The 24,558-nt window shown below is 45.1% G+C and overlaps 1 protein-coding gene across 3 annotated transcripts in view; it reads left to right on the top strand.

Moving 5' to 3' along the window:
• fbln2 (fibulin 2) overlaps positions 1-24,558 on the top strand; it is a 224,809-nt gene that overhangs the window by 47,568 nt on the left and 152,683 nt on the right. For all 3 annotated transcript variants that reach the window (XM_033037199.1, XM_033037197.1, XM_033037198.1), the window contains one exon: positions 4,408-4,572. In XM_033037199.1, the coding sequence (XP_032893090.1) occupies positions 4,408-4,572 (165 nt within the window). The remainder of the gene's footprint in view (positions 1-4,407; positions 4,573-24,558) is intronic.

Below are 24,558 nucleotides of genomic sequence, written 5' to 3'. Positions count from 1 at the left end.
GTCAACGTTGTAACATCTCCTCTGGTTCACTAAGCCCCGCTATGGCTGGTGTATGTATTCGGATCCTACGCACAAATAAAAAATGGCCTTGAGCAAAAAGGCTTCTTATTTTGCTTCATCTTGACATTTTGAATTCATTTAAGGCCATTAAAAATGTTTCCTAATTAATTCTATGTTTCCTATTAATTTCTATGTTTCCCTGGGTTATTGATTGGGGACGATCAGCCATGATCACAATGAATGGCGGTGCTGGCTCGAAGGGCTGAATGGCCTACTCCTGCAACTATTTTCTATGTTTCTATGTTAATTATTTCAGTTGGAAATAATTTTGAGTATCTCTGATCATCAGAGGCATTTAGAAAAGGTTCAACGGCTATTGACCGCAGCAACCAAGCCTCAGGGATAATCGGAGATCCACCGAGGAATCGTGGATCTCATGGTGGTCCTGTGTGCATTCATCCTGGTGAAAGTCTACATCACCAGCTCTACAATTTAGAAGCATTATCCCTTTCATGGGATGGGGAATTCAATTCTGAAATTAGGAAATATTTCTGTAGTGAGGAGGTGTTTGAACGATTGAAGTTTGGTACTGTACAAGGTTCACCATGATCAGTCATTGAGGATAGTCTAGATTGAGAATTATAGATTTTTGGACATTTAAGAAAATCAAAGAATATATGAAATGAACTTGTTAAGATCAAATGTGTGGGAAGGAACTGCAGATGCTGTTTTACACCGTAGATAGGCACAAAATGTTGGAGTAACTCAGCGGGACAGCCAGCATCTCTGGAGAGAAGGAATGGATGATGTTTTGGGTCGAGACTCGTCTTCAGTCTGAAAGAAGGGTCTCGACCCGAAACGTCACCCATTGCTTCTCTCCAGAGATGCTGCCGGTTCCGCTGAGTTACTCCTGCATTTTGTGTCTATCTCCAATCGTCTTGGCCCCGCTCTGGTAGTAGGAGTGGGGACGGATCCGGATCGGCAACGGCCGTGAGCCCCAGGCCGAGCTCGGCGATCGCTTGCCTGCTTCTGCTGCTGTTGGAGGTGAGACGATGCGCCGTGCCAGTGTGTCCCACCTGGCTGTCATTTACGCAACAGGCCGGTGGCGCGCGCAACTTCACACTCCTCCACGCCACTCCATGCGCCCGTCCCGCACTACCCACTCACTACCCACATGCTACCAGGTCGCGTAAATGGCGCGCAAATGACGGCCAAGTGGGACAGGCCCTTAAGAGATCAAAAGAGATGAAGCTCCAAGGAAAATGTAGAATAGACCATTGTTAGCTAGGAGAAGGTGACAACAAAGCAAACTGATATAATATAATCAGAGGGACAGTCAGACTGGTCGGAAAACTGGGATGGGGGAGGGGTGGAGAGAGAGGGAATGCTGGTAGTTATGTGCAACCAGGTAACTTTGGTCATTTAATGTAGTATACCTTTATAATTATCATTTTTAACCATATTTTGGTGGTGGAAATAAATGGCTTTTTATGCCTTTTTTTGTCAATAAATGCTTTTGCGTGCCTTTTTTGCAATTTTATTATGCCTTTTTGCCTGCCTAATTTCAGAGATTTTAGCTCCTTAACATCCTGGCTCTAGTGATAACGAAGCAAACAGAGATAAAATGTAATCAGGGGGACAGTCAGACTGGTGGGAGAACTGGGAAGGGGGAGGGATGGAGAGAGAGGGAAAGCAAGGGCTACTTGAAGTTAGAGAAGTCAATGTTCACACCGCTGGGGTGTAAGCTGCCCAAGTGAAATATGAGGTGTTGTTCCTCCAATTTGCGCTGGGCCTCACTCTACCAGTGGAGGAGGCTCAGGACAGGAAGGCCAGTGTCGCAACCGTCTGTTTGCGGGGACTGTTGATCTGGGAGAGGAAAGTGAGATTGGCTAGATAGTGAAGGCACAGAGGGATATGGGCCTAATTCAAGCAAATTGGATTTGGATACAAAGGCATCACATTTGGTGTGATGAGGAAGGCCAAGAGCGGAGTTTCTGTGTTGTATTGATTTTGTGTCATAGAGTCATAGAGTGATACAGTGTGGAGACAGACCCTTCGGCCCATCTTGCCCATACCGGCCAACATGTCCAGCTACATTAGTCCCACCTGCCTATGATTGGTCCATATCCCTCCAAATCTGTCCTATCCATGTACCTGTTTAACGGTTTCCAGTCCCAACCTCAACTACCTCCTCTGTCAGCTTGTTCCGTATACCCACCACCCTTTGTATGAAAAAGTTACCCCTCAGATTCCTATTAAATCTTTCCCCTTTTACCTTGAACCTCTGGTCATCGATTCCCCAACTCTGAGCAAGCGACTCTGTGCATCTTCCCTGATCTATTCCTCTCATGATTTTCTATTCCTCTTTAAGATCACCCCTCATCCTCCTGAGCTCCAATGAATAGAGACCCAACCTACTCAACCTCTCCCTCTCGCTCACACGCTGTAGTCCTGGCAACATCCTCGTAAATCTCTGAACTCTTTCAAGCTTACCAATATCTTTCCTATAACATGGCGCCCAGAACTGAACACAATATTCTAAATGCGGTCTCACCAACATCTTATACAACTGCCACATGACCTCCCAACTTCTATACTCTATACCCTGACTGATGAAGGCCAATGTGCCAAAAGCCTTTTTGACCACCTTAAGTATCTGCGACTCGACCTTCAAGGAACCATGCACCTGCAATCCAAGATCCCTCTACTCTACAACACTACCCAGGGTCCTACCACTCACCGTGTAGGTCCTGCCTTTGTTAGACGTCCCAAAATGCAACATCTCACACTTCTCTGTATTAAATTCCATCAACCATTCCTCAGCCCACCTGGCCAATCGATCCAGATCCTGCTGCAATCTTTCACAACCATCTTCACTATCTGCAAAACCACCCACTTTTGTATCATCAGCAAACTTGCTAATCTTGCCCTGTATGTTCTCATCCAAATCATTGATGTAGATGACAAACCGTAACGGGCCCAGCACCACGAGACACAGGCCTCTAGTCCAAGAAGCAACCTTCCATCATCACCCTATTATTCCTTCCATGGAGCCAATTTGCTATCCATTCAGCTATCTCTCCTTGGATCCCATGCAATCTAACCTTCCAGAGCAGCCTACCATGCGGAACCTTATCGAAGCCTTGCTGAAGTCTATGTACACAACATCTACAGCTCTGCCCTCATCGACCTTTTTGGTCACGTCTTAAAAAAATAAATCAGATTTGTGAGACACGACCTCCCACGTACAAAACCATGCTGACTATCCCTAATCAGCCCATTGCCCATCCAAATGCCTGTATAACCTCTCCCTCAGAATACTCTCCAGTAACTTTCCAACTACAGATGTTAAGCTATAGTTCCCAGCATTTTCCCTGCAGCCCTTCTTGAAAAGAGGCACAACATTTGCCACCCTCCAGTCTTCCGGCACCTCTCCTGTATTTAAGGGTGACTCATAAATTTCAACAAGGGCTCCCGTCATTTTCTCTCTAGTTTCCCACAATGTCCTCGGATATATCTGATCAGCTTCAACTTCCAGGGGATTTAAGAAGGTTTTGCAGAGACGACATTGGTGGTATCTTCCCAGTGCTTTGATTTGGCTGCGGCTGGCAGAACAGGTCTTGGAAATATACAGGAGAATAATGGGGCTGTCCCACTGTACGAGCTAATTTAAGAGCTCTCCAGAGTTTAAAAGAAAATCAAACTTGTGGTAAGCACGTAGAATGTACGTAGCGGGTACGTCGGAGCTTGGGGACATCTCTTAGCGGCTTGTAACGCTAACGGCAGGTACTTGGGAAACGCGGTAAGCTCGTGAAGACTCATGAAGATTTTTTAACATGTTGAAAAATGTCCACGAGAGCCCCGAGTACCTACGAGCGGCTATTACCGTAATTCTCCGAGTTCGAATCAGGGGAAACTCGGGAGAACTCTTGAATTAGCTCGTACAGTGGGACAGTCCCTTAAGGCTACTGCCACTGAAAAACTTCTGCCCACATGACAAGAAATCTTTTTAAATATAGGTAAACGGAATATGGACACAAAATGCTGGAGTAACTCAGTGGGACAGGCAGCATCTCGTGAGATAAGGAATGGGTGAGGTTTCGGGCTGAGACCCTTCTTTTGACCCGAAACGTCACCCATTCCTTCTCTCCAGAGAAGCTGCCAGTCTCGCTGAGTTACTCCAGCATTTTGTGTCTATCTTTGGTGCAAACCTGCATCTGCAGTTCCTTCCCACACATGAGGTAAACAGAAGGTTGGACTGAAGGGATTCCAGCAAGACAAGGTGGATAGAATAATTTCACAGGTTCGGGATCATTTTAATGTGTTAAGTATTATAATGTAAAATTGCTATTTATTCAAGCCACTGTGCGTGTAACTAAACTTGCTCTTCTGTGTTTACTATTAAAGGAGATGCCTTGGAGAGAGAGGGCAATGACTCCAGCGATCCCTTACTTGCTTCCAGATTGACAACTGCTGCCACCACAGTGTCTACCACTCATCCTACTTCCACCTCAACTCTATCGTGGCAACTCACCTCCTCCAGTCCTGGCTCCACTCATGAGGATATAGACCGTGAGTAGCCTAGGTTTAAGCTTGGTGCAGTAAAGTGGGATTAAAAAGACAAAAGTGACATTAATATAGCAATTTACACGACCCTTTGGCTGGTCCCCAACCTTTTATTGCCAATTAAATTATTTTGAAGTGTAAGAGATGAAATATGACGGACAATATGCGGACAGGAATCTCCCACCAGCAGCATTTTGGTAAGGACCAGCTAATATTGTTTATAATGGTCAATAGGAAAAGCCATTAGAAATAGCTCCACTGCCAGCTTACCATGAGATCTTTTACTACTTGATAGACCAGCTAACCTTGCTTTAATATCTCATCAACATCAGCAAAGTGACCACTTCAGTGCAGAACTGAAGTGGATTATCAAATGCACCATTTTGCTCAGATTTCCAGATTGGGATGTGGTCGTAATAATCTGACTGTTGGACAAACGTGGTGCTGAATTAGCTGTAGGTCATTCCATGACGATGCGGACCGAGTGGGAGAGAAAGACATGAGAGATGCAGAAATATCTGCTCTGGCCAAGTGATACAATGTCGAACGTTCTTGAGTGGTGGAATAAGAAAGCACCAGGCGGTTGTTCGTTCCACAGCGTTGATTCTGCCTTTTCGAAAGAGCTATTTAATTATCCAAGTCTTATGTTCTTTCCCTATTAAAAGGCATATATTTGTCATTCTCGCCTGTTAAAGCAAATCTTTCAAGTTTTGTAAGTTATTGTTGAACCTTTCTCGACCGTCTTTACTGGGTGGTGAATTTTGTCTCACAATCATTCACTGTGTAAAATTTTCGCCACATATTGCCAACATTATCTTAAATCTGTGTCCTCTTGCAGACTCTTTGGTTGCCACTTATTTTCCCGCACAAAATCATTCAAAATCCTAAAGAACTCCATCAAATGTCTGCTTCGAGGAGAGTAGCTCTGTTCTCTCCGAACTCTTCACAAAACTGCATTCCTCTAAATAGTTTTTAACCTTGATGTATTTCCTGGCCTGACGTGAAGACTTGTCAACAGTACTCTAGGGCCGACCAATTTTCATGAAAGGTTTCACAAGGGCAGAGTCCCCGTAGTCCTCACCTTTCACCCCACCAGCCGGGAAATACAACAAATAATCCTCCGCCATTTCCGCCACCTCCAACGTGACCCCACCACTCGCCACATCTTCCCATCTCCCCCTATGTCTGCCTTCCGCAAAGACCGCTCCCTCCGCAACTCCCTTGTCAATTCTTCCCTTCCCTCCCGTACCACCCCCTCCCCGGGCACTTTCCGTTGCAACCGCAAGAAATGCAACACCTGTCCCTTCACCTCCCCCCTCGACTCCATTCAAGGACCCAAGCAGTCGTTCCAGGTGCGACAAAGGTTCACCTGTATCTCCTCCAACCTCATCTACTGCATCCGCTGCTCTAGATGTCAGCTGATTTACATCGGGGAGACTAAGCGGAGGTTGGGCGATCGTTTCGCCGAACACCTCCGCTCAGTCCGCAATAACCTACCTAAACTCCCGGTGGCTCAGCACTTCAACTCCCCCTCCCATTCCCAATCCGACCTCTCTGTCCTGGGTCTCCTCCATTGCCAGAGTGAGCAACACCGGAAATTGGAGGAACAGCACCTCATATTCCGCCTGGGTTGCTTGCGTCCGGTTGGCATGAACATTGAATTCTCCCAATTTTGCTAGCCCTTGCTGTCTCCTCCCCTTCCTTAACCCTCGAGCTGTCTCCTCCCATCCCCCCCGCCCTCGGGCTCCTCCTCCTCCCTTTTTCCTTTCTTCTCCCCCCCACCCCCCCATCAGTCTGAAGAAGGGTTTCGGCCCGAAACGTCGCCTATTTCCTTTGCTCCATAGATGCTGCTGCACCCGCTGAGTTTCTCCAGCATTTTTGTGTACCTTCATGAAAGGTTAGCTTGGCTACAGGGAGAAGGCAGGAGAATGGGGTTAGGAGGGAGAGATATATCAGCCATGATTGGGCGCTGGGGAGATGGCTGCCCTGCCGGCAGTTTGTTCGTTTTTTCATTCTTTTTGTTATTTTTTAGTGTGTTAAAAGTTTGTTTTAATGTTCTTCGGTTCGTTTTATGTGGGGGGAGGGGGGAGGGGATCGGGGGGGAACTTTTTTTCAGGTTCTTACCTTGCCGGAGATGTGATTAATTTTTGGATCACATTCTCCGGCGCGCTCTGCAGCCTTTCATCGATGGAGCTGGAAGCCTCCTCGGACTGACTTTGAGCCCTATCGCGGGATGCGGACTTAACATCGGAGCTGATCCCTTGCCTGGATCGCTCCCACTGCGACCACTGTGGACTTTACCATTAAGGGCCCTCAGTCTCGGGAGAGGGTAGTCGGGAAGCTCCAACGTCGTGAAGGTTTGACCAGCCCCGACGCGAGGTTCGATCGTTCAGTGCGGGGGAGCTGACATCCCCCCGATGCGGGAGCTGATCGCCTCGACGCGGAGGGCCCGAACGCCGCTGGTTATGGGAGTCAAGATCGTCCCGTCAATGGAGGCTCGAGGCCCCCGACCGAGGAAGACCAAAGGGAAGGACTTGAACTTTATTTTGCCTTCATTCACAGTGAGGAATGTGTACGAGTCACTGTGGTGGATGTTCATGTTAAAATGTGTTTTTGAGTGATCTATTGCTTGTAATTGTATGACTGACCTGGCCAATGAAATTCCTCGTATGTTGCAAAACATACTTGGTGAATAATGTGTGATTCTGATTCTGATTCAGAGTATACTTGATGGGCCGAATCGCCTAATTCTGCTCCTTCCACTTATGGCCTCATGACTTATGAGTACTCTGAATCTAATTATAAAAGCTAAGATTCATCGTACCTTACAGTCAACTTACAGTCTTTTCAAACAGGGACGTGCGTTCACGTCGCGGCCCTGTTTCCACCAATCTTTCCACCACCAAACACAAGAAGCACAAGAAGCGACAAGACAGACACCATTGCGTGCAGATGCCGGGAAATGTGTTCAGCTCTGGCTGAATAACTTCTAATCTTGAGTGTGGACTCGAGCAGAAGAAGAACTTATCCAGTAATTCCGTCTCCATCTTTCTATGCCTGAATCTCCTTTAGAATTCTACCATTGATATACTTTGCCTTTTCTTAATTTTAAAACCAAAATGACTCAATTCACACATCGTTCGAGAAATTTATGTTCTATTCATGGTAGTTGACCTACAACTTTAGGCTATGCATGCCATACGCAAGAAGAAGGTCGTTTGTTATATCCTCCTGGTCTGTTATTGCTCTCTCATCTATTATGGTTTACCTTTTTTTTAACCTTTGAATTTAAATGCTGCATATCCAGATCCATTAAAGAGAGCAGTGGGTGGCGTAGCGGTAGAGCTATTACCTCACAGCGCCAGAGAACCCGGGTTCTATCCTGAGTACGGGTGCTGGCTGCACGGAGTTCCCCTGCGTGACCTGCGTGGGTTTTCTCCGGGATCTTCGGTTTCCTCCCACACTCCAAAGATGCACGATTTTGTTGGTTAATTGGCTTGGTATAAAATATAAAACCGTCCCTAGTGTGTGTAGGGTAGTGTTAATGTGCGGGAGTCGCTGGTCGGAGCAGACTCAGTGGGCCGAAGGGCCTGTTTCCAGGCTGTATCCCCAAACTAAACTAAACTTCATGGAGTATGCAGACATTGTTTGCAAATATGCAATTCAGGGGAGGAGTTCCAACTTGCCATTGACTTGTTCATGCATACGCGTGAACAGACAATATATTTAACACCTATCAGCATCTTAACCACTGTTCAATGCCATATAACCATATAACAATTACAGCACGGAAACAGGCCATCTCGGCCCTTCTAGTCCGTGCCGAACACGTATTCTCCCCTAGCCCCATCTACCTGCACTCAGACCATAGCCCTCCATTCCTTTCCCGTCCATATAACTATCCAATTTATTTTTAAATGATAAAATCGAACCTGCCTCCACCACCTTCACTGGAAGCTCATTCCACACAGCTACCACTCTCTGAGTAAAGAAGTTCCCCCTCATGTTACCTCTAAACATCTGTCCCTTAATTCTCAAGTCATGTCCTCTTGTTTGAATCTTCCCTACTCTCAGTGGGAAATGCTTATCCACGTCAACTCTGTCTATCCCTCTCATCATTTTAAAGACCTCTATCAAGTCCCCCCTTAACCTTCTGCGCTCCAAAGAATAAAGACCTAACTTGTTCAACCTTTCTCTGTAACTTAGTTGCTGAAATCCAGGCAACATTCTAGTAAATCTCCTCTGTACTCTCTCTATTTTGTTGACATCCTTCCTATAATTAGGCGACCTCTAACAATGCCCTCCTCTAACAATAAAGATACTGTACATGAAATAACTTTTTTCCAGACTTCTCCATGAATTTCTCTCATTGTCCCCATCTGAACTCACCAATAGATTGGCAGATCTAATAGGAGCAGAATTAGGCCATTCGGCCCATCAAGTCTACTCAGCCTGAAGAAGCGTCTCGACCCGAAACGACACCATTCCTTCCCTCCAAAGATGCTGCCTGTTCCGCTGAGTTACTCCAGCATTTTGTGTCTACCTTCGATTTAAATCAGCACCTGCAGTTCTTTCTTACACGGCTACTCTGCCATTCAGTCATAGCTGATCTATCATCCCCATTCTCCTGCCTTCTCCCCATAACTCCTGACACCTATACTAATAAAGAATCTTATCTATGCCTTAGATCCAATGAATTTGCTTCCACAGCCTTCTGTAGCAAGATTCACCACCCTCTTGACAAAATAAATTCCACCTCATCTCCTTCTTAAAATAATGTCCTTTAATTCTGAGGCTATGACCTCTGGTCATAGACCTCCCACTAGTGGAAGCATCCTCTCCACATCCACTCTATCCAGGCCTTTCACTATTCAGAAGACTGCCAGGAAAAGGTCACTTGAAGGCCTCTGCCTCTCAGGCCTCTGAGGCTCTGGGGAATCACTCCAGGCATCCATTACCCTAACATGGTTGCTCCTTGTGGAAGCAGCAATCCACAGAGCTGATCTGGTACAGTCATTTGCAGACTAACTTCATACATTTTTTTGTTTAGTTTGGAGATATAGTGCGGAAACAGCAGGTATGTTACAAAACTTACCTTCAGCGGCGCTGCAATTCTGCCACTGGCCGTGTGCTCGATTTTGGCGCGGGGTTAAAACGTGTTTTTTTTTCCTACCTTGTCCTGGATTATATTTGGTCGGAGTGCAAGATTTTGCTGAAGAATCGTTCCAACGGCCGTTCTGTGTATTTTATTTTTTTAAATCGCCTGACTCGTTCAGCGCTGGAGTCATTTTAAAATCATCTTCTAAAGCCGACAACGGGGACGGATTTCATGTAGGTGACAGGTAAAAGAAAGCTGTTTATTTTTAAGTATAAAAGTGCTCCTTAAGATGCCTTTAGTTCACATTTTAAGTTGCGAAACTGTGATTTAGCCCCCATACCAACCGGCAGTGTTTTTCATGCCGATATGGGGGTCTAAATCACTGCAAATCGCAACGTTCCAAATGGTCGCGTTCCAGAAAAACCCACTCGCAAGTTGTTTTAAATGGCCATTAATTTACAGGTATTAAACATTAAATTCCTTCCATTTGGCCTATAAATCCATGACAATGAGATTTAATAATTATGTTATATTGTGAATTCTTGTATGAATGTTATTTGGACACTTAGGCTATTTAAAAATGTTAATTTATTCTTAAGAAATTGATAATTGTTTAGATCTAGTAATTAAATTTTGTAATTAGCTACAATTAGGTAACTAACTAATTATATGCTTTAGTTTCTGGTCATCTAAGTAAGATTGTTTCATATTTGTTTCAGAATGCTTCAATCTATAATAACTGAAATTTTATTTTAGTTCTCTTAATTTTTAAGAATGTTATGACCATTTGACTGTCCTCGATCACAGCTTTTGTGTTAAGTCAATGGAAAAGCAATAGGGAACAAGATGCTAATTTCCGAGTATGAAAATGGCCATAACATTTTTAATACTGAAGATATGAAGGTGAATTAGGTGACAAATTAAACATCTTTTTATGCTTTATCTGATGGGATAAATTGCAGACTTGATTTTTAAAAACTCAAAATTTTGTAACATTGCTAGAAACAGGCCCTTCTGCCCGCCGAATCTGCAACAACCAGCGATCCCTGCACATTAACACTACCCTACAAACCCAAAACTATTAACCTACAAACCTGCACGTCTGGAGTGTGGGAGAAAACCAAAGATCCCGGAGAAAACCCACGCAGGTCACGGGGAGAATGCACAAATTCCGTACAGACAGCACCTGTGATCGTGATTGAACCCGGGTCTCTGGCGCTGTAAGGCAGCAACTTTACCGCTGAGATATGAGCAATTTTTTTAAATAGAAGGGCTCCCTTGCCTCTGAAGGAAGCAATCTTTATTATTATGCATATTGCACAACATCTAAATAGTAATATCCTTAAATAGGATAATCTTTGTTTCTGCATCTATTCTACTGTAAAGCTAGGAAAAGCTTTCCAGGCCTATTTTACAGTTTCTATTCATAGCTTTCAATGTTTTGGCTCTTTCTCTTTTATCAACCATTAAGGTGTACTTCCAAGCAACCTTTCAACCTTTACAGGATATCGCTTATGTGGCTCATTACCTGTTAAATGTTAAAGAACGGCAAGTGGATCATGATCGGCCGATATTCTTTCTCATGACCTCGAACAAAATTGTTCTCTCAGGAGGTGTAGTGTTCAATAAGTTCAGCGTGTAATCTTTGATAGCAATTCATTTATTACAGTGCTTTTATTGTCGACACTGTGGGCGGCTCAGTGACGCAGCTGTTAGAGCTGCTGCCTCACAGCGCCAGAGACATGGGTTCGATCCTGACCTCGGGTGCTGTCTGTATGTAGTTTGCACGTTCTCCCTGTGACTGCGTGCGTTTCCTCTGGGTGCCATGATGGCGCCCAGCCCAGGCGACTATTTGTGTGCGAGCTACAGAAGCAGATCGACAATCACGTATTACAATCGCTCCACATTCTTAAATCTCTATACACGCTGTAAATGGCTCGATTGTAAGCATGTATTGTCCTTTCGCTGACTGGAACAATATTTTCGCAATAAAACCTTTTCACTGTACCTCGGCACACGTGACAATAAACTGAATTGAAACTGGGTGCTTCATTTTCCGCCCACATCCGAAAGATGTCTGGGTTTGTACTTGAATTGGCCTTTTGTAAATTGCACCTAGTGTGTAGAAAGTGGAAGAGAAAGTGTGATAACATAGAGCTGGAATGAACATAGAAACATGGAAAATAGGATGCAGGAGTAGGCCATTCGGCCCTTCGAGCCAGCATCGCCATTCAATATGATCATAGCTGATCATCCAAAATCAGTAACCTGTTCCTGCTTTCTCCCCATATCCCTTGATTCCTTTAGCCCTAAGAGCTAAATCTAACTCTCTTTTGAAAACATCCAGTGAATTGGCCTCCGCTGCCTTCTGTGGCAGAGAATTCCACAGATTCACAACTCTCTGGGTGAAAACGTTTTCCCTCATCTCAGTCCTAAATGGCCTATCCCTTATTCTTAAACTGTGACCCCTGGTTCTGGACTCCCCCAAGTTAGTGTGGACTCGGTGGGCTGAAGGGCCTGTTTCCATGCTTTGTCTCTTTACTAATCTAAAAGAGGGTCAGTCCGCATACCAATGAACAATAAAGCCACATATTTCAATGCTTATTTCCCCATCATTATAATTTTGATTTTATGATCAATCAACTTCTAATTTATTAAACTAATAACTAAAAACTATAAAACGAACATGTTAAAAAGTAACCACATTATTAAAATTATTCATCCTAAAACATTTGGAGCCTCATCAGTGGGTAGGCTACAAAAATGTATTATGACGGAAAGGGGAGTTTTAATAAAAGTGACATAGAAACATAGAAAATAGGTGCAGGGGTAGGCCATTCGGCCCTTCGAGCCTGCACCCCCATTCAATGTGATCATGGCTGATCATCCAACTCAGTATCCTGTACCTGCCTTCTCTCCATACCCCCTGATCCCTTTAGCCACAAGGGCCACATCTAACTCCCTCTTAAATATAGCCAATGAACTGGCCTCAACTACCTTCTGTGGCAGAGAATTGCACAGATTCACCACTCTGTGTGAAAAATGTTTTTCTCATCTCGGTCCTAAAAGATTTCCCCCTTATCCTTAAACTGTGACCCCTTGTTCTGGACTTCCCCAACATCGGGAACAATCTTCCTGCATCTAGCCTGTCCAACCCCTTAAGAATTTTGTAAGTTTCTATAAGATCCCCCCTCAATCTTCTAAATTCTAGCGAGTACAAGCCGAGTCTATCCAGTCTTTCTTCATATGAAAGTCCTGACATCCCAGGAATCAGTCTGGTGAACCTTCTCTGTACTCCCTCTATGGCAAGAATGTATTTCCTCAGATTAGAAGACCAAAACTGTACGCAATACTCTGATCAGACGTGTGAAACCTACCACGAGGACAGTGAAGGTCTGGCCTGAGGGGGCTGTCTCTGTTTTACAGCAGCAGTTTCAGCAGACAGACTGGAGTCTGTTCGCTACTCAGTCCACCTTCAATTCACAAGTGGACATCAACTCATACACCTCAACAGTTATGGACTATATAAAATTCTGCACCGATAATGTCACTACCCACAAAGAAATAAAGACCTTCCCTAACCAGAAGCCGTGGATGAGCAGGGAGGTCAGACTCCTACTGAAGGCTCGCGATGCCGCTTTCAGATCTGATGACGCTGAGGGATACAGCTCATCCAGGGCCAATCTGAAAATGGGAATTAGGAATGCCAAACTCAATCACAAACGGCGGATTGAGGAGCACTTCCAAAACAACTCTGACCCCAAGCGCATGTGGCAAGGAATCAAATCCCTTGCCGATTACCAGAAATTTAACACCCCTCCCCCAGACAACGCCACACTTCCTGACGAGCTAAACCATTTCTATGCTCGCTTTGACCGGGACAACAAAACCCCAGCCATCAAAGTTGCTCCACCCCCAAATGAACAACCCCTCAGTCTCTCTACCTCTGCTGTACAAGATGCACTGAGCAAGGTGAATGAGCGCAAAGCTGCCGGCCCCGATGGCATCCCTGGCTGGGTGCTTAGGGCATGTGCTGGACAACTATCCCCAGTCTTTACCGACATTTTCAATCTCTCACTGGCCCAGGGTGTTGTCCCCACTTGCCTCAAGACATCAACCATCGTGCCAGTGCCCAAACAGTCAGCCACAGGGAGCCTCAACGATTTCCGCCCAGTGGCACTCACCCCTGTCATTGCTAAGTGCTTTGAGCGGCTGATCTTGGCTCACCTCAAAGCCAGCCTCCCCCCCACACTGGACCCCCATCAGTTTGCCTACCGGGCCAACAGGTCTACAGAGGACGCCATATCGGCGACCCTACACTCTGCCCTGACCCACCTGGACAACAACAACTCCTACATCAGGTTGCTGTTCATTGATTTCAGCTCCGCCTTTAACACTGTCATCCCCGCCAGCTTGATCACCAAACTCGGCGGGCTTGGCATCTCCACCTGCCTCTGCAACTGGGCACTGGATTTCCTCACCAACAGACCACAGTCTGTCAGGGTCAACAACCTCACCTCCACCACTATAACACTGAACACTGTGTGCTCAGCCCTCTCCTCTACTCCCTCTTCACCCACGACTGCATCCCTAAGTACGGATCCAATGCCATCATTAAGTTTGCTGACGACACCACGGTGGTAGGACTGATCAGTGACAACGATGAGTCAGCCTACCGAGAGGAGGTCCAGCACCTGACAACCTAGTGTGCCAACAATAGACGAAGGAAATTATTGTCGACTTCAGGAAGGTCAGAGGGGGCAGTCATACCCCCATCCATATAAACGGGACTGAGGTGGAGCGCGTCTCCAGCTACAAATTCCTCGGGGTACACATCTCGGAGGATTTGTCCTGGTCTCTCAACACCTCCAAGCTGATCAAAAAGGCACAGCAGCGCCTTTACTTCCTGAGGAGGCTCAAGAAAGCCCACCTGTCCCCCCAAATCCTGACCAACTTCTACCGCTGTACCATCGAGAGCATCCTGACCACCTGCTTCACGGTATGGTACAGCAGCTGCACTGTTGAGGACAGGAAGGCACTACAACGGGTGGTGAAAACCGCGCAGCACATCATCGGTGCCCCGCTCCCTGCCATGGATGCCCTCCACCGAAAACGGTGTCTGAAACGGGCTGGGAAGATCATTAAAGACCCCTCCCACCCCAACCATGGACTGTTTGCCCTCCTCCCATCAGGGAGGCGGTACAGGAGCCTCAGGTCTCGTACCAGCAGGATGAGGAACAGCTTCTACAATTATACCATCACATTGCTGAACTCGGAGTCCCGCCGATAGATTCCTCCGGTCCCCCCGTCCCCATTGTTTAATTATTCTGTATTTTTGATTATTCTGTATCCTCTTTTTTTTTAAATTTCTATATGCACTACTACTACGGACTGACGCAAAACTGCATTTCGTTGTACCCATACTCAGTATTTGTGCAATGACATTAAAGTTGAATTGAATTGAATCTTGTGGTCTCACCAAGACCCTGTACAACTGCAGTAGAACCTCCTTGCTCCTATACTCAAATCCTTTTGCTATGAATGCTAACATACCATTCGCTTTCTTCACTGCCTGCTGCACCTGCATGTCTACTTTCAATGACTGGTGTACCATGACACCCAGGTCTCGTTGCATCTCCCCCTTTCCTGTGACACACAGGCTCTCTCTACCCAAACTGACACAACATTTTTCTCGGCCCGAAACGTCCCCCATTCCTTCCTTCCAGAGATGCTGCCTGTCAACGCTGAGTTACTCCAGCAATTTGTGTCTATCTTCGGTTTAAACCAGCAACTGCAGTTCCTTCCTACACTTAATTTTCAAGTTAATTTCTGGCAGATCTGGGCAGGATAACTCGGATAGCAAGAATAACTCGGCATTTAATGGCACAACTATTGCTTTCTTGCGAGGTATTTGGCTGGCGGATTAGGGATGCGAGAACGTGTACTTAAATTGTAGAGCGCAGAGGTTTACGTTTCTTCAAAAAGGCAGCTGGTGATGTGGATGATGAGGTTTAGCAATATTTTTCTTTGTTGCCAGTTATGTATGGGACTGGATCTCTTCCTGTTTACCTCAGACACATTCCCAAATCCCAAGGGTACTTCCCTTGGAGGAATTGAATGCTTGCGGCACTTCCCATTGTAACTGGACTTCAAGTCGGAAAGAAGAGAAGGTGAAGTGATAGAAAGAAGAGGGAGAAAAGGGGTGAAGGGAGCAGAAAGTTGGGGATATGATGAAGGAGTGGGTGGACTGGGCTTATATTCACTGGAATTTAGAAAAATGAGAGGGGGATCTCATAGAAACATATCAAATTTTTAAAGGATTGGACAGGCTAGATGCAGGAAAAATGTTCCCGATGTTGGGAGAGTCCAGAACCAGGGGATCACACAGTTTAAGAATAAGGGGCAGGCCATTTCGGACTGAGATGAGGAAAAACATCTTCACCCAGAGAGTTGTGAATCTGTGGAATTCTTTGCCACAGAAGGCAGTGGAGGCCAATGCGCTGGATGTTTCCAAGATAGAGTTAGATTTAGCTCTTAGGGCTAAAGGAATCAAGGGATATGGGGGGAAAAAGCAGGAAAGGGTCTGACTGATACTGGATGATCAACCACGATCATATTGAATTGCGGTACTGGCTCGAGGGGCCGAATGGCACATATTTTGCTATGTTTTCTCTATGTTTCTACATGGTAGTAGGAAAAAGGAGAGATTTGGGAGTGGAGGAGGAAGGGCAATGGCAAGTTAGGCAGAGAGATAGAGTAGAGAAGAGAGGAGAAAATTATAGGGAGGGAGGAAAGGCAAGGAGAGCAGAAGGTGGGGGGGGGGGGGGGGGGGGGTGGGGGGGGGTGAGTAGAACGGTTTAGATGGGGAATCTGGAAAGGGTTGGAGGAGAGTGTAGGAAGGACCTGCGGATGCTGGTTTACACCGAAGATGGACACAAAAAGCTGGAGTAACTCAGCGGGACAGGCAGCGTCTCTGGAGAGAAGGAGTGGGTGACGTTTCGGGCCGAGAACCTTCTTTAGGGGACACCTATGGGGAGGGAGCAAGGAGAGGAAGGAGAGACAATGAACGGGAAAGATGCAAGGTGTGGAAAAGAAGGGATGAGCAAAATGAGAAAGGTGGGGTGGGATCAGTAAGAAGGGACAGGACAGCAGGGAGCAGGGAATGGGAGAGGAAAGGGAAAGGGGGTGGAATTTCATTGAAATGTTACTGCTTTTTTGGGCAAAGATCTCTCTAAAGTTTGGGGCGTACCATTTCCAGTTACTGCATTGTGACGTTTCTTAACTATGAAACTGCTTGTTATTCGAAGATCGTTTTGGGATCCTTGTCACCAGTTCTACTTGTGCTGGGGCATTTAAAGTATATTTAACACCATTTTACGAGGATGTTGCCTGGACACAAGGGTCTGAGCTACAGGGAGAGGTTGAGTTGGCGTGGACTCTATTCCTTGGAGTGCAGGAGGATGGGGGGAGATCTTATAGAGGTGTATAAAATCATGAGAGGAATAGATCGGGTAGATGCACAGAGTCCTTTGCCCAGAGTAGGTGAATCGAGGACCAGAGGACAAGGGTTCAAGGTGAAGGGGAAAAAATGTAATAGGATTCCGAGGGGGTAACCTTTTCACACAAATGGTGGTGGATTTATGGAACAAGCTGCCATAGGAGGTGGTTGAGGCAGGGACTATCCCAACGTTTAAGAAACAGTGGGACAGGTACATGGGTAGGACAGGTTTGGTGGGATATGGACCAAGTGGGACTAGTGTAGCTGGGACATGTTGGCCAGTGTGGGCATGTTGGGCTGAAGGGCCTGTTTCCACACTGTATCATACTATGACTCTAATTTCTGTCGGGTGTTTTCATCCTTAATCCCTGCCTCACTCACATTTCTGGAGGAACTTGCTCTCCAATGTCAAAAGGGGTCCACTGCAACTTCCAACGTACACCTGGTCTCCCATTAAAATAGTTTGAGAATATGAAACTGAAACAATATTCCATCTCCCAGCATGAAGTTCGCCGTGCAGAAAATCAACCTTTAACAAGGAATATTTCAACAACACCCTGATAGAGATATAATACTTTGGAACAAATATTTGTTTCAATTCATCTTTTGGAATCTGAGTTGCACGAACAATGTTGGCAGTTTTGCAAAATCCTACTTGTTCACTGGCTGGCTGGCTGCGTCATCTTGGAGCGCACAACATTTTGTAGATTAGGGGGGTCACATACAAACCGGCCAGTATGGATGACAGATTTCCTCCCCTGATGGACCAAATGGATTTTTAATGATAACCTAATAGTTTAATTACTTTATGACCATAGGGCTTGCATATATTCCAATGATTGGTTAAGAACATGGAAAATTGGACAGCACAACACAGGTCTGAAGGGTCTCAACCTGAAACATCACCCATTCCTTTTCTCCAGAGATGCTGTCTGTCCCGCTGAGTTACTCCAGCTTTTTGTGTCTATCTTTGGTTTAAGCCAGCATCTGCAGTTCCTTCCTTCACAACACAGTAACTGGCCATTTGGCGAATAATATGCGCACTTAGCATGATGCCAAGTTAAACTAATCTCTTCTGCCTTTCTAATTAACTACTGTTTACATATTCTGTTGTGCTGCAGCAAGTAAGAATTTTATTGTTTCTATCTGGGACATGTGACAATAAAACACCCTTGACTCTCTTGACTAAATGTGGAGGGAGAAAGCATCAAATGCTATTCTATAGTCAACATCCACTCTTCGACCCTCATCAATCATCCTCATCGCCTCCTCAAACAGCTCAGTTGAGATTGTAAAGGCGGGACGTGCCATTAACAAACACTGTCCCAAATTATCCGATTCTCTTTCAAATGTCAGTAAATCCAACCCCGTAACACTTTTTCCAATAGCTTCCCGATCCTTGATGTGAGGCTCACCTGCCTAGTTTCCTGCATTATCCCTATTTCAATTCTTAAACAAAGACATAACAAAATAAAACATGCAAAAAGATTTTGCAAATCCATAATTGGCTGCAGTGCACTTCTTTATTCATGTATTTCGAATAATTTATTCAAGATAACAGATTCTGACATTTAGATTCCATATTGCATTGATTAATGCCTTTCAATTTTCAAATAAATTGATGGCATATTCTTTAAGTTCTTGAAACTGATGACTAATTGACTTGCACTTAATAGCTTGCTGTCACATGTAATTAACTTGTTTATACCAGCTATTCTTACCTGCAGCAGATTAAAAAGATAATCCCCATTTACCAGCTGCCCAAATCTTTCCCGTAAGTCTATGAGAATTGTTTGAGCAACAGGCCAAAAGCAATAATTCTTTGTGGTTGACCTTCACTCAACCCTAATCTGTCATTTAAGGGCCTGTCCCACTTGGCTGTCTTTCGCGCACCATTTACACGACCTGTTAGCGTGTGGGTAGCATGTGGGTAGCGTGGGACGGGCGCATGGAGTAGTGTGGAGGGGTGTCGAGTGGCGTGGAGGAGTGTGGACTTCGTCCTGCACGAAAACTTCGCACGCCACCGGCTGCATGGAGTTTGTATGTTCTCCCTGTGACTGCGTGGGTTTTCTCTGAGATCATTGGTTTCCTCCCACACTCCAAAGACATAGAGGTTTGTAGGTTAATTGGCTTGGTACAAATGTAAATTGTATCTAGTGTGTTGTTAGTGTGCGGGATTCGCTGGTTGGTGTGGAAACGGTGGCCGTAGGGCCTGTTTCTATGCTATATCTCTAAACTAAACTAGATCTGCCACTAGGGTACTCACCTACCCTTGGTCTAAAGACAATATTGATACAAATACATCGATAGATGTTCCTGAACACATCATCAGTGATGTAACCTGGGGTCATTGGGTGTTTCGGGTCTTTCAACATAACTAAAACTTTGATCTTGTGCCATCCGGTTTGCACAGTTTTTCTATTTGCGCAAAAATGGTATGCGATAGTGCTACGATTTTTCACCAGCTCACTCACCGTTCTCCTGTGCTGCGAGTGGAACAAGTTTTGTTCCGATGATCTATTGTAAAAGCGAGGCTTAAAAATCTTAAAAAGCGCGCGTGCGCAGATCGACCTCCTCTCCTGCCAGTCAGCGCAATGCGGAATGGTCTCTTCTGTCACTCCGCAGGACGGTCCGCCCCTTCCTGCGCCATCGCGTATTTACTGGAGCCGAGGATGGCAGGCAGAGATGTCCAACTGGACACAATTTGCAGAGGGACCGGAAGAGATGTCGCCAAACGCAGGCGCGGCCGCAGCTGCTGGTGCTTCCGGGCCAAGCTGAGGATCCACGCCAACAGCTGATGCTCCTCCGGGGTACACAAGAAGGGAGAGGAGCGGCAAGCTCGAGATCCTTGGAAGGGAGAGTGGGGGGGATAGAGGGAGAGAAGGGGAGTACGGAGGGGAGAGGAGTTATGGAGGCAGTGGAGGCAGTGACTGGGGGTAGGGGAAAGAAGAGGGAGGGTGAAGAGGAGGGGGAGGGAGTGCTGGGGGATGAGGGGAAATGAGCTGCGCCTGTGCAGTTGGGGGCTATGGGTGAGTGGTGGAATATTGTATTGGGGGACCAAGCCTCCTGTGCGACAGGGATCCAACGGGTCCCACTTAGTCTAGTACAATTTAAAGCATGCAACTTGAAAATTTGATATCAATAAAGTAATTCATATTCAAGGGTAACGACAAATCCAAACTCAATCAAATTATTAGATCCAGTAGGTGTCCTGAAAGATGAATTTAGATACACACTACTGAACTTAAACAAAAACTATTCAGTAGATCTTTTGTTTTCCAGGTTTTTATTAGACAGAATGATGTATAGGTTTAATTGTTGGCACAAATGAGGTTCAGAATGAAAAGAGAGAGTTGTGTGGGATTTGACATTTTCCATTCCAAGACATATTAACTGCTGTACAGCAGAAGGGATGCAGAGCACTGCAAAGTGCTATGCAATAAACCTTACCCAATTCGCAATGGGTAATTCGCAAAGAACTCGTCTGGTATTTAATTACTCTTTATTGAACATTTAATATTAATAAAGCAGTTCAGATTCTACTCTCCTGAAGGCACTAATCTTATTTAGGCTTTTGAAATAAAATAAGGATATTCTGGAGATATCCAGCAGGTTAGATAGCATCTTTGCAGAGAGGAACAGCAACTGATACAAAGGTAGGTGGAGGGGCAGGTAGTGTAGTGAAAGCAGGGACACTGCAGAAGGACTTGGGCAGGTTGGGAGAGTGGGCAGAGAAGTGGCAGATGGATTACAGTGGATTACAGCAAAGTGTGGAATCATGCATTTTGGTAGTAGGAATAAAACCAAAGTCTATTTTCTAAATGGGGTGAGAATCCAGAAATCGGAGGTGCAAAGGGACTTAGGAGTGCTGGTTCAGGATTCCCAAAAAGTTAAAATGTAAGTCGAATCTGTAGTGAGGAAGGCAATTCTCGCATTTATTTTGAGAGGACAAGAACATAAAAACAGGGATGTAATGATGAGGCTTTGTAAGGCACTGGCCATTCTGCATTTGGAGTATTGTGAGCAATTCTGGGGACCATATCTGAGGAAGAATGTGCTAGCTCTGGAAAGAGTCCAGAGGAGGTTTACAAGAATTATCCCAGGAATGAGTGGGTTAACATATGATGAGTGTTTGAGAACACTGGGCCTCTACTCGCTTAGAATTAAGGCAGTTAATGGAAGCTCCTTGAGGACAGTCAGTATTACAGTTGAGGAGGTGCTGAACGTCCTAAGCTGTGTGAAGGTACACTCCCGGGCTTGATCAGATATATCCGTGGACACTGTGGGAAGTTAGAGAAGAAATTGCTGGAGCCCTGACTGAGATATAGGAATCATCACTAGACATGGATGAAGTGCCGGCAGGCTGAAGGGTGGCTAATGTTGAGACAAAATGCTGCAGTAACTCAGCGGGTGAGGCAGCATCTGTGGAAGGAAGGTGGCTAATGTTGTGCCTCTAATTAAGAAGGGTTGCAAGGAAAAGCTGGGAACTATAGACCAGTGAGCCTAACATCTTTTGTAGGCAAGTTATAGGCGAGTATTCTGAGGGATTATATATATATATATATATATATATATATATATATATATATACGCACACGCACATGCACACGCACATGGGAGGGCTGGCCCCCAAAGCAAAATTCCAATATTGGTGGCCAGTGGGGGGAGAGGGGTGGGAGGTGGTTCTGGAGCACTTGCATGGTAGGCGGGGCCAGCAATACAATCCATTTGCCTTCATTTCAGGTGAGGTCAAGAAAAGCAAAGGCAAAGCAAAAGCAAAAGCTCAGGGCAGGCCAAACAACTCATTTCATTTAATTTCCATTTCAATTTCAATTTCAAGCACAGGGCAGACCAAACAACTCATTTCATTTCATTAAAGGCTAACAAATCATTTGCTGCAAGCACATTAAGGATTAACAAATCATCATTCATTACAAGCACATTAAGGGTTAACAAATCATCATTCATTGCAAGCACATTACTGGCTAACAAATGATTTATTGCAAGCACATTAAGGGTTTACAAATCATCATTTATTACAAGCACATTAAGGGTTAACAAATCATAATTCTTTGCAAGCACATTACTGGCTAACAAATGATTTATTGCAAGCACATTAAGGGTTTACAAATCATCATTCATTGCAAGCACATTGCAAGCACATTGCTGGCTAACATATTTATTACAAGCTCATAAAGGGTTAACCACATAAAGCACATAACCATATAAAGCACATAAAGGGTAGACTCACAGTTCAGTAGACTCACAGCAGAATCACAGCTGTGGCCTCTCCCTCACGATCTTCCAGAGTGACTGAGTCACGTCCAGGCATCCAGGGTTTTATAGTACAGCCCCCCCCCCCCCCCCCGAATATACATGATCTAGGGAAATATCTTCATCAATACCAGAAGAAAAATATAGTAACATATCTGGTATTCCGCCTAGCAAATATCCCGTAACGGTCGTTGTGCTTGGTGTCCATTGTCACAATGATCGTTATCGGGGTCGGTACCTCCGTAAATTAAACCACGGAGGCTCCAAACCTCTAATGCCTTTCAAACACCCAACAATGTATCCTTTGGTAGTAGCGATTTTGGGGCGATTTAATTATTTTTTCTTATTTTCCAATTTAATATATCAAAAAGATCGTGTGTCAAAAACGCAACGGCCATTTATGATATATTTTCCGACTTTAAAAAAAAATTTGGACATAAATTGGTCATCAAAACAAAGAAACTGAGCCAATCTTCAATTTGGCAATGCACAGTCTCTTGTTTACCTTTCGTATGGATCAAATCGCTAACTTCATTCCTTCGTGTCAATTTCGGAAAGCTCCGCTACGACTGTTACGGAGACATTTTACTTACTAAAAAATTAGCCCAAATCAAACGATCTGACAAATCATCGGCCATCGATGTAGCTCAAATCCATAAGTTTAGAACACATTGGTGAAAATTTTTCTTTTTCGTTAATAACGTAATGTTAGTTTTCTGGGACATCAAACCTTTTAGTGTCCACCGCAACGTATGTTTGTGTGTATGATGTGTAACGCGTGTTGCGGTGTCCACTCAGACAGATGCAGTATTCTACTACATGATCAGGTGAATGAAGTGGAAACGGTGTTTGCAATTTTATTGTTCTATGTTTATAGAAAGGAATACATAGTAACATAGAAAGGAATAAGAAATACGTGCACTTAGTGTGCCAAGCTGGCAGGCACGTGCCGTGAGTAATTACTCAGGGTAGGCAGTCAGTCGGTTTAAAAAAATATCTTAAACCATGCATGTGCAGATTGTTCTCCTCTCCGTAAAAATAAAATAAAGAAAGTAACAATTCAATTTGCCGAAGGCTTCCAAATCTCCTTCATTCCGAATTACTGAATGGGTGGGGGTTGGAGGGTGACGGCAGGTGGAGAGATGGTGGGAAAATGGGAGCACACCGGGACGTTGAATCAGTTGTGACCTTATTGAATGACAATACTAGTTCAAGGGACCAATTGGGAGGAGAGTTCCTTTCACAGCGTGTGGAGAGTCTGGCCAGGGGTAAAGTTGCGGGGAGGGCAGGAGCGTTGAGAAGGAGGGGTCCCTCCCCCATCATGCAGAGACTGAGCCACACCCACACTTCCGGGTTTTATAAACCCTCCCACCGGAAAAGGTGTGGCCTTCATGGCGTGATTGACAGGAGAGAGATTCTCAACATTTTTAAAACACTAATAACACTTTTAATTTTCATTGATGGGAAGAATTCTCTGCACCTGCTGAGCAGAGGGGAACTGAGTAAGATGGCCAAAAATCACAGCCGTAAGTGGTAGCGTTTTATCTAAAATCAATATACAGTGCAAACAGGAAGTGCCTTTTAACTTCAAGCCAAAGCACCCAAACCGCCATTTGCAGTAAGTAGTGCCTTTCACCTTCAAGCCAAAGCACCCAAGCCACCATTTGCAGTTAGTGCTTTTCAACTTCAAGCCAAAGCACCCAAGCCACCATTTGCAGTAAGTAGTGCCTTTCAACCACGCAAAGCACCCAAGCCACCATTTGCAGTAAGTAGTCCCTTTCAACTTCATGCCAAAGCACCCAAGCCACCATTTGCAGTAAGTAGTGCCTTTCAACTTCAACCCAAAGCACCCAAGCCACCATTTGCAGTAAGTAGTTCCTTTCAACTTCAAGCCAAAGCACCCAAGCCACCATTTGCAGTAAGTAGTGCCTTTCAACTTCAAGCCAAAGCACCCACCACCATTTGCAGTAAGTAGTGCCTTTGAACTTCAAGCCAAAGCACCCAAGCCACCATTTGCAGTAAGTAGTGCCTTTCAACTTCAATCCAAAGCACCCAAGCCACCATTTGCAGTAAGTAGTGCCTTTTAACTTCAAGCCAAAGCACCCAAGCCACCATTTGCTGT

Source organism: Amblyraja radiata, chromosome 18 (assembly GCF_010909765.2).
Source record: "Amblyraja radiata isolate CabotCenter1 chromosome 18, sAmbRad1.1.pri, whole genome shotgun sequence".
Taxonomy (NCBI): Eukaryota; Metazoa; Chordata; class Chondrichthyes; order Rajiformes; family Rajidae; genus Amblyraja; species Amblyraja radiata.
This window is presented reverse-complemented; position numbering and strand designations above follow the sequence as displayed.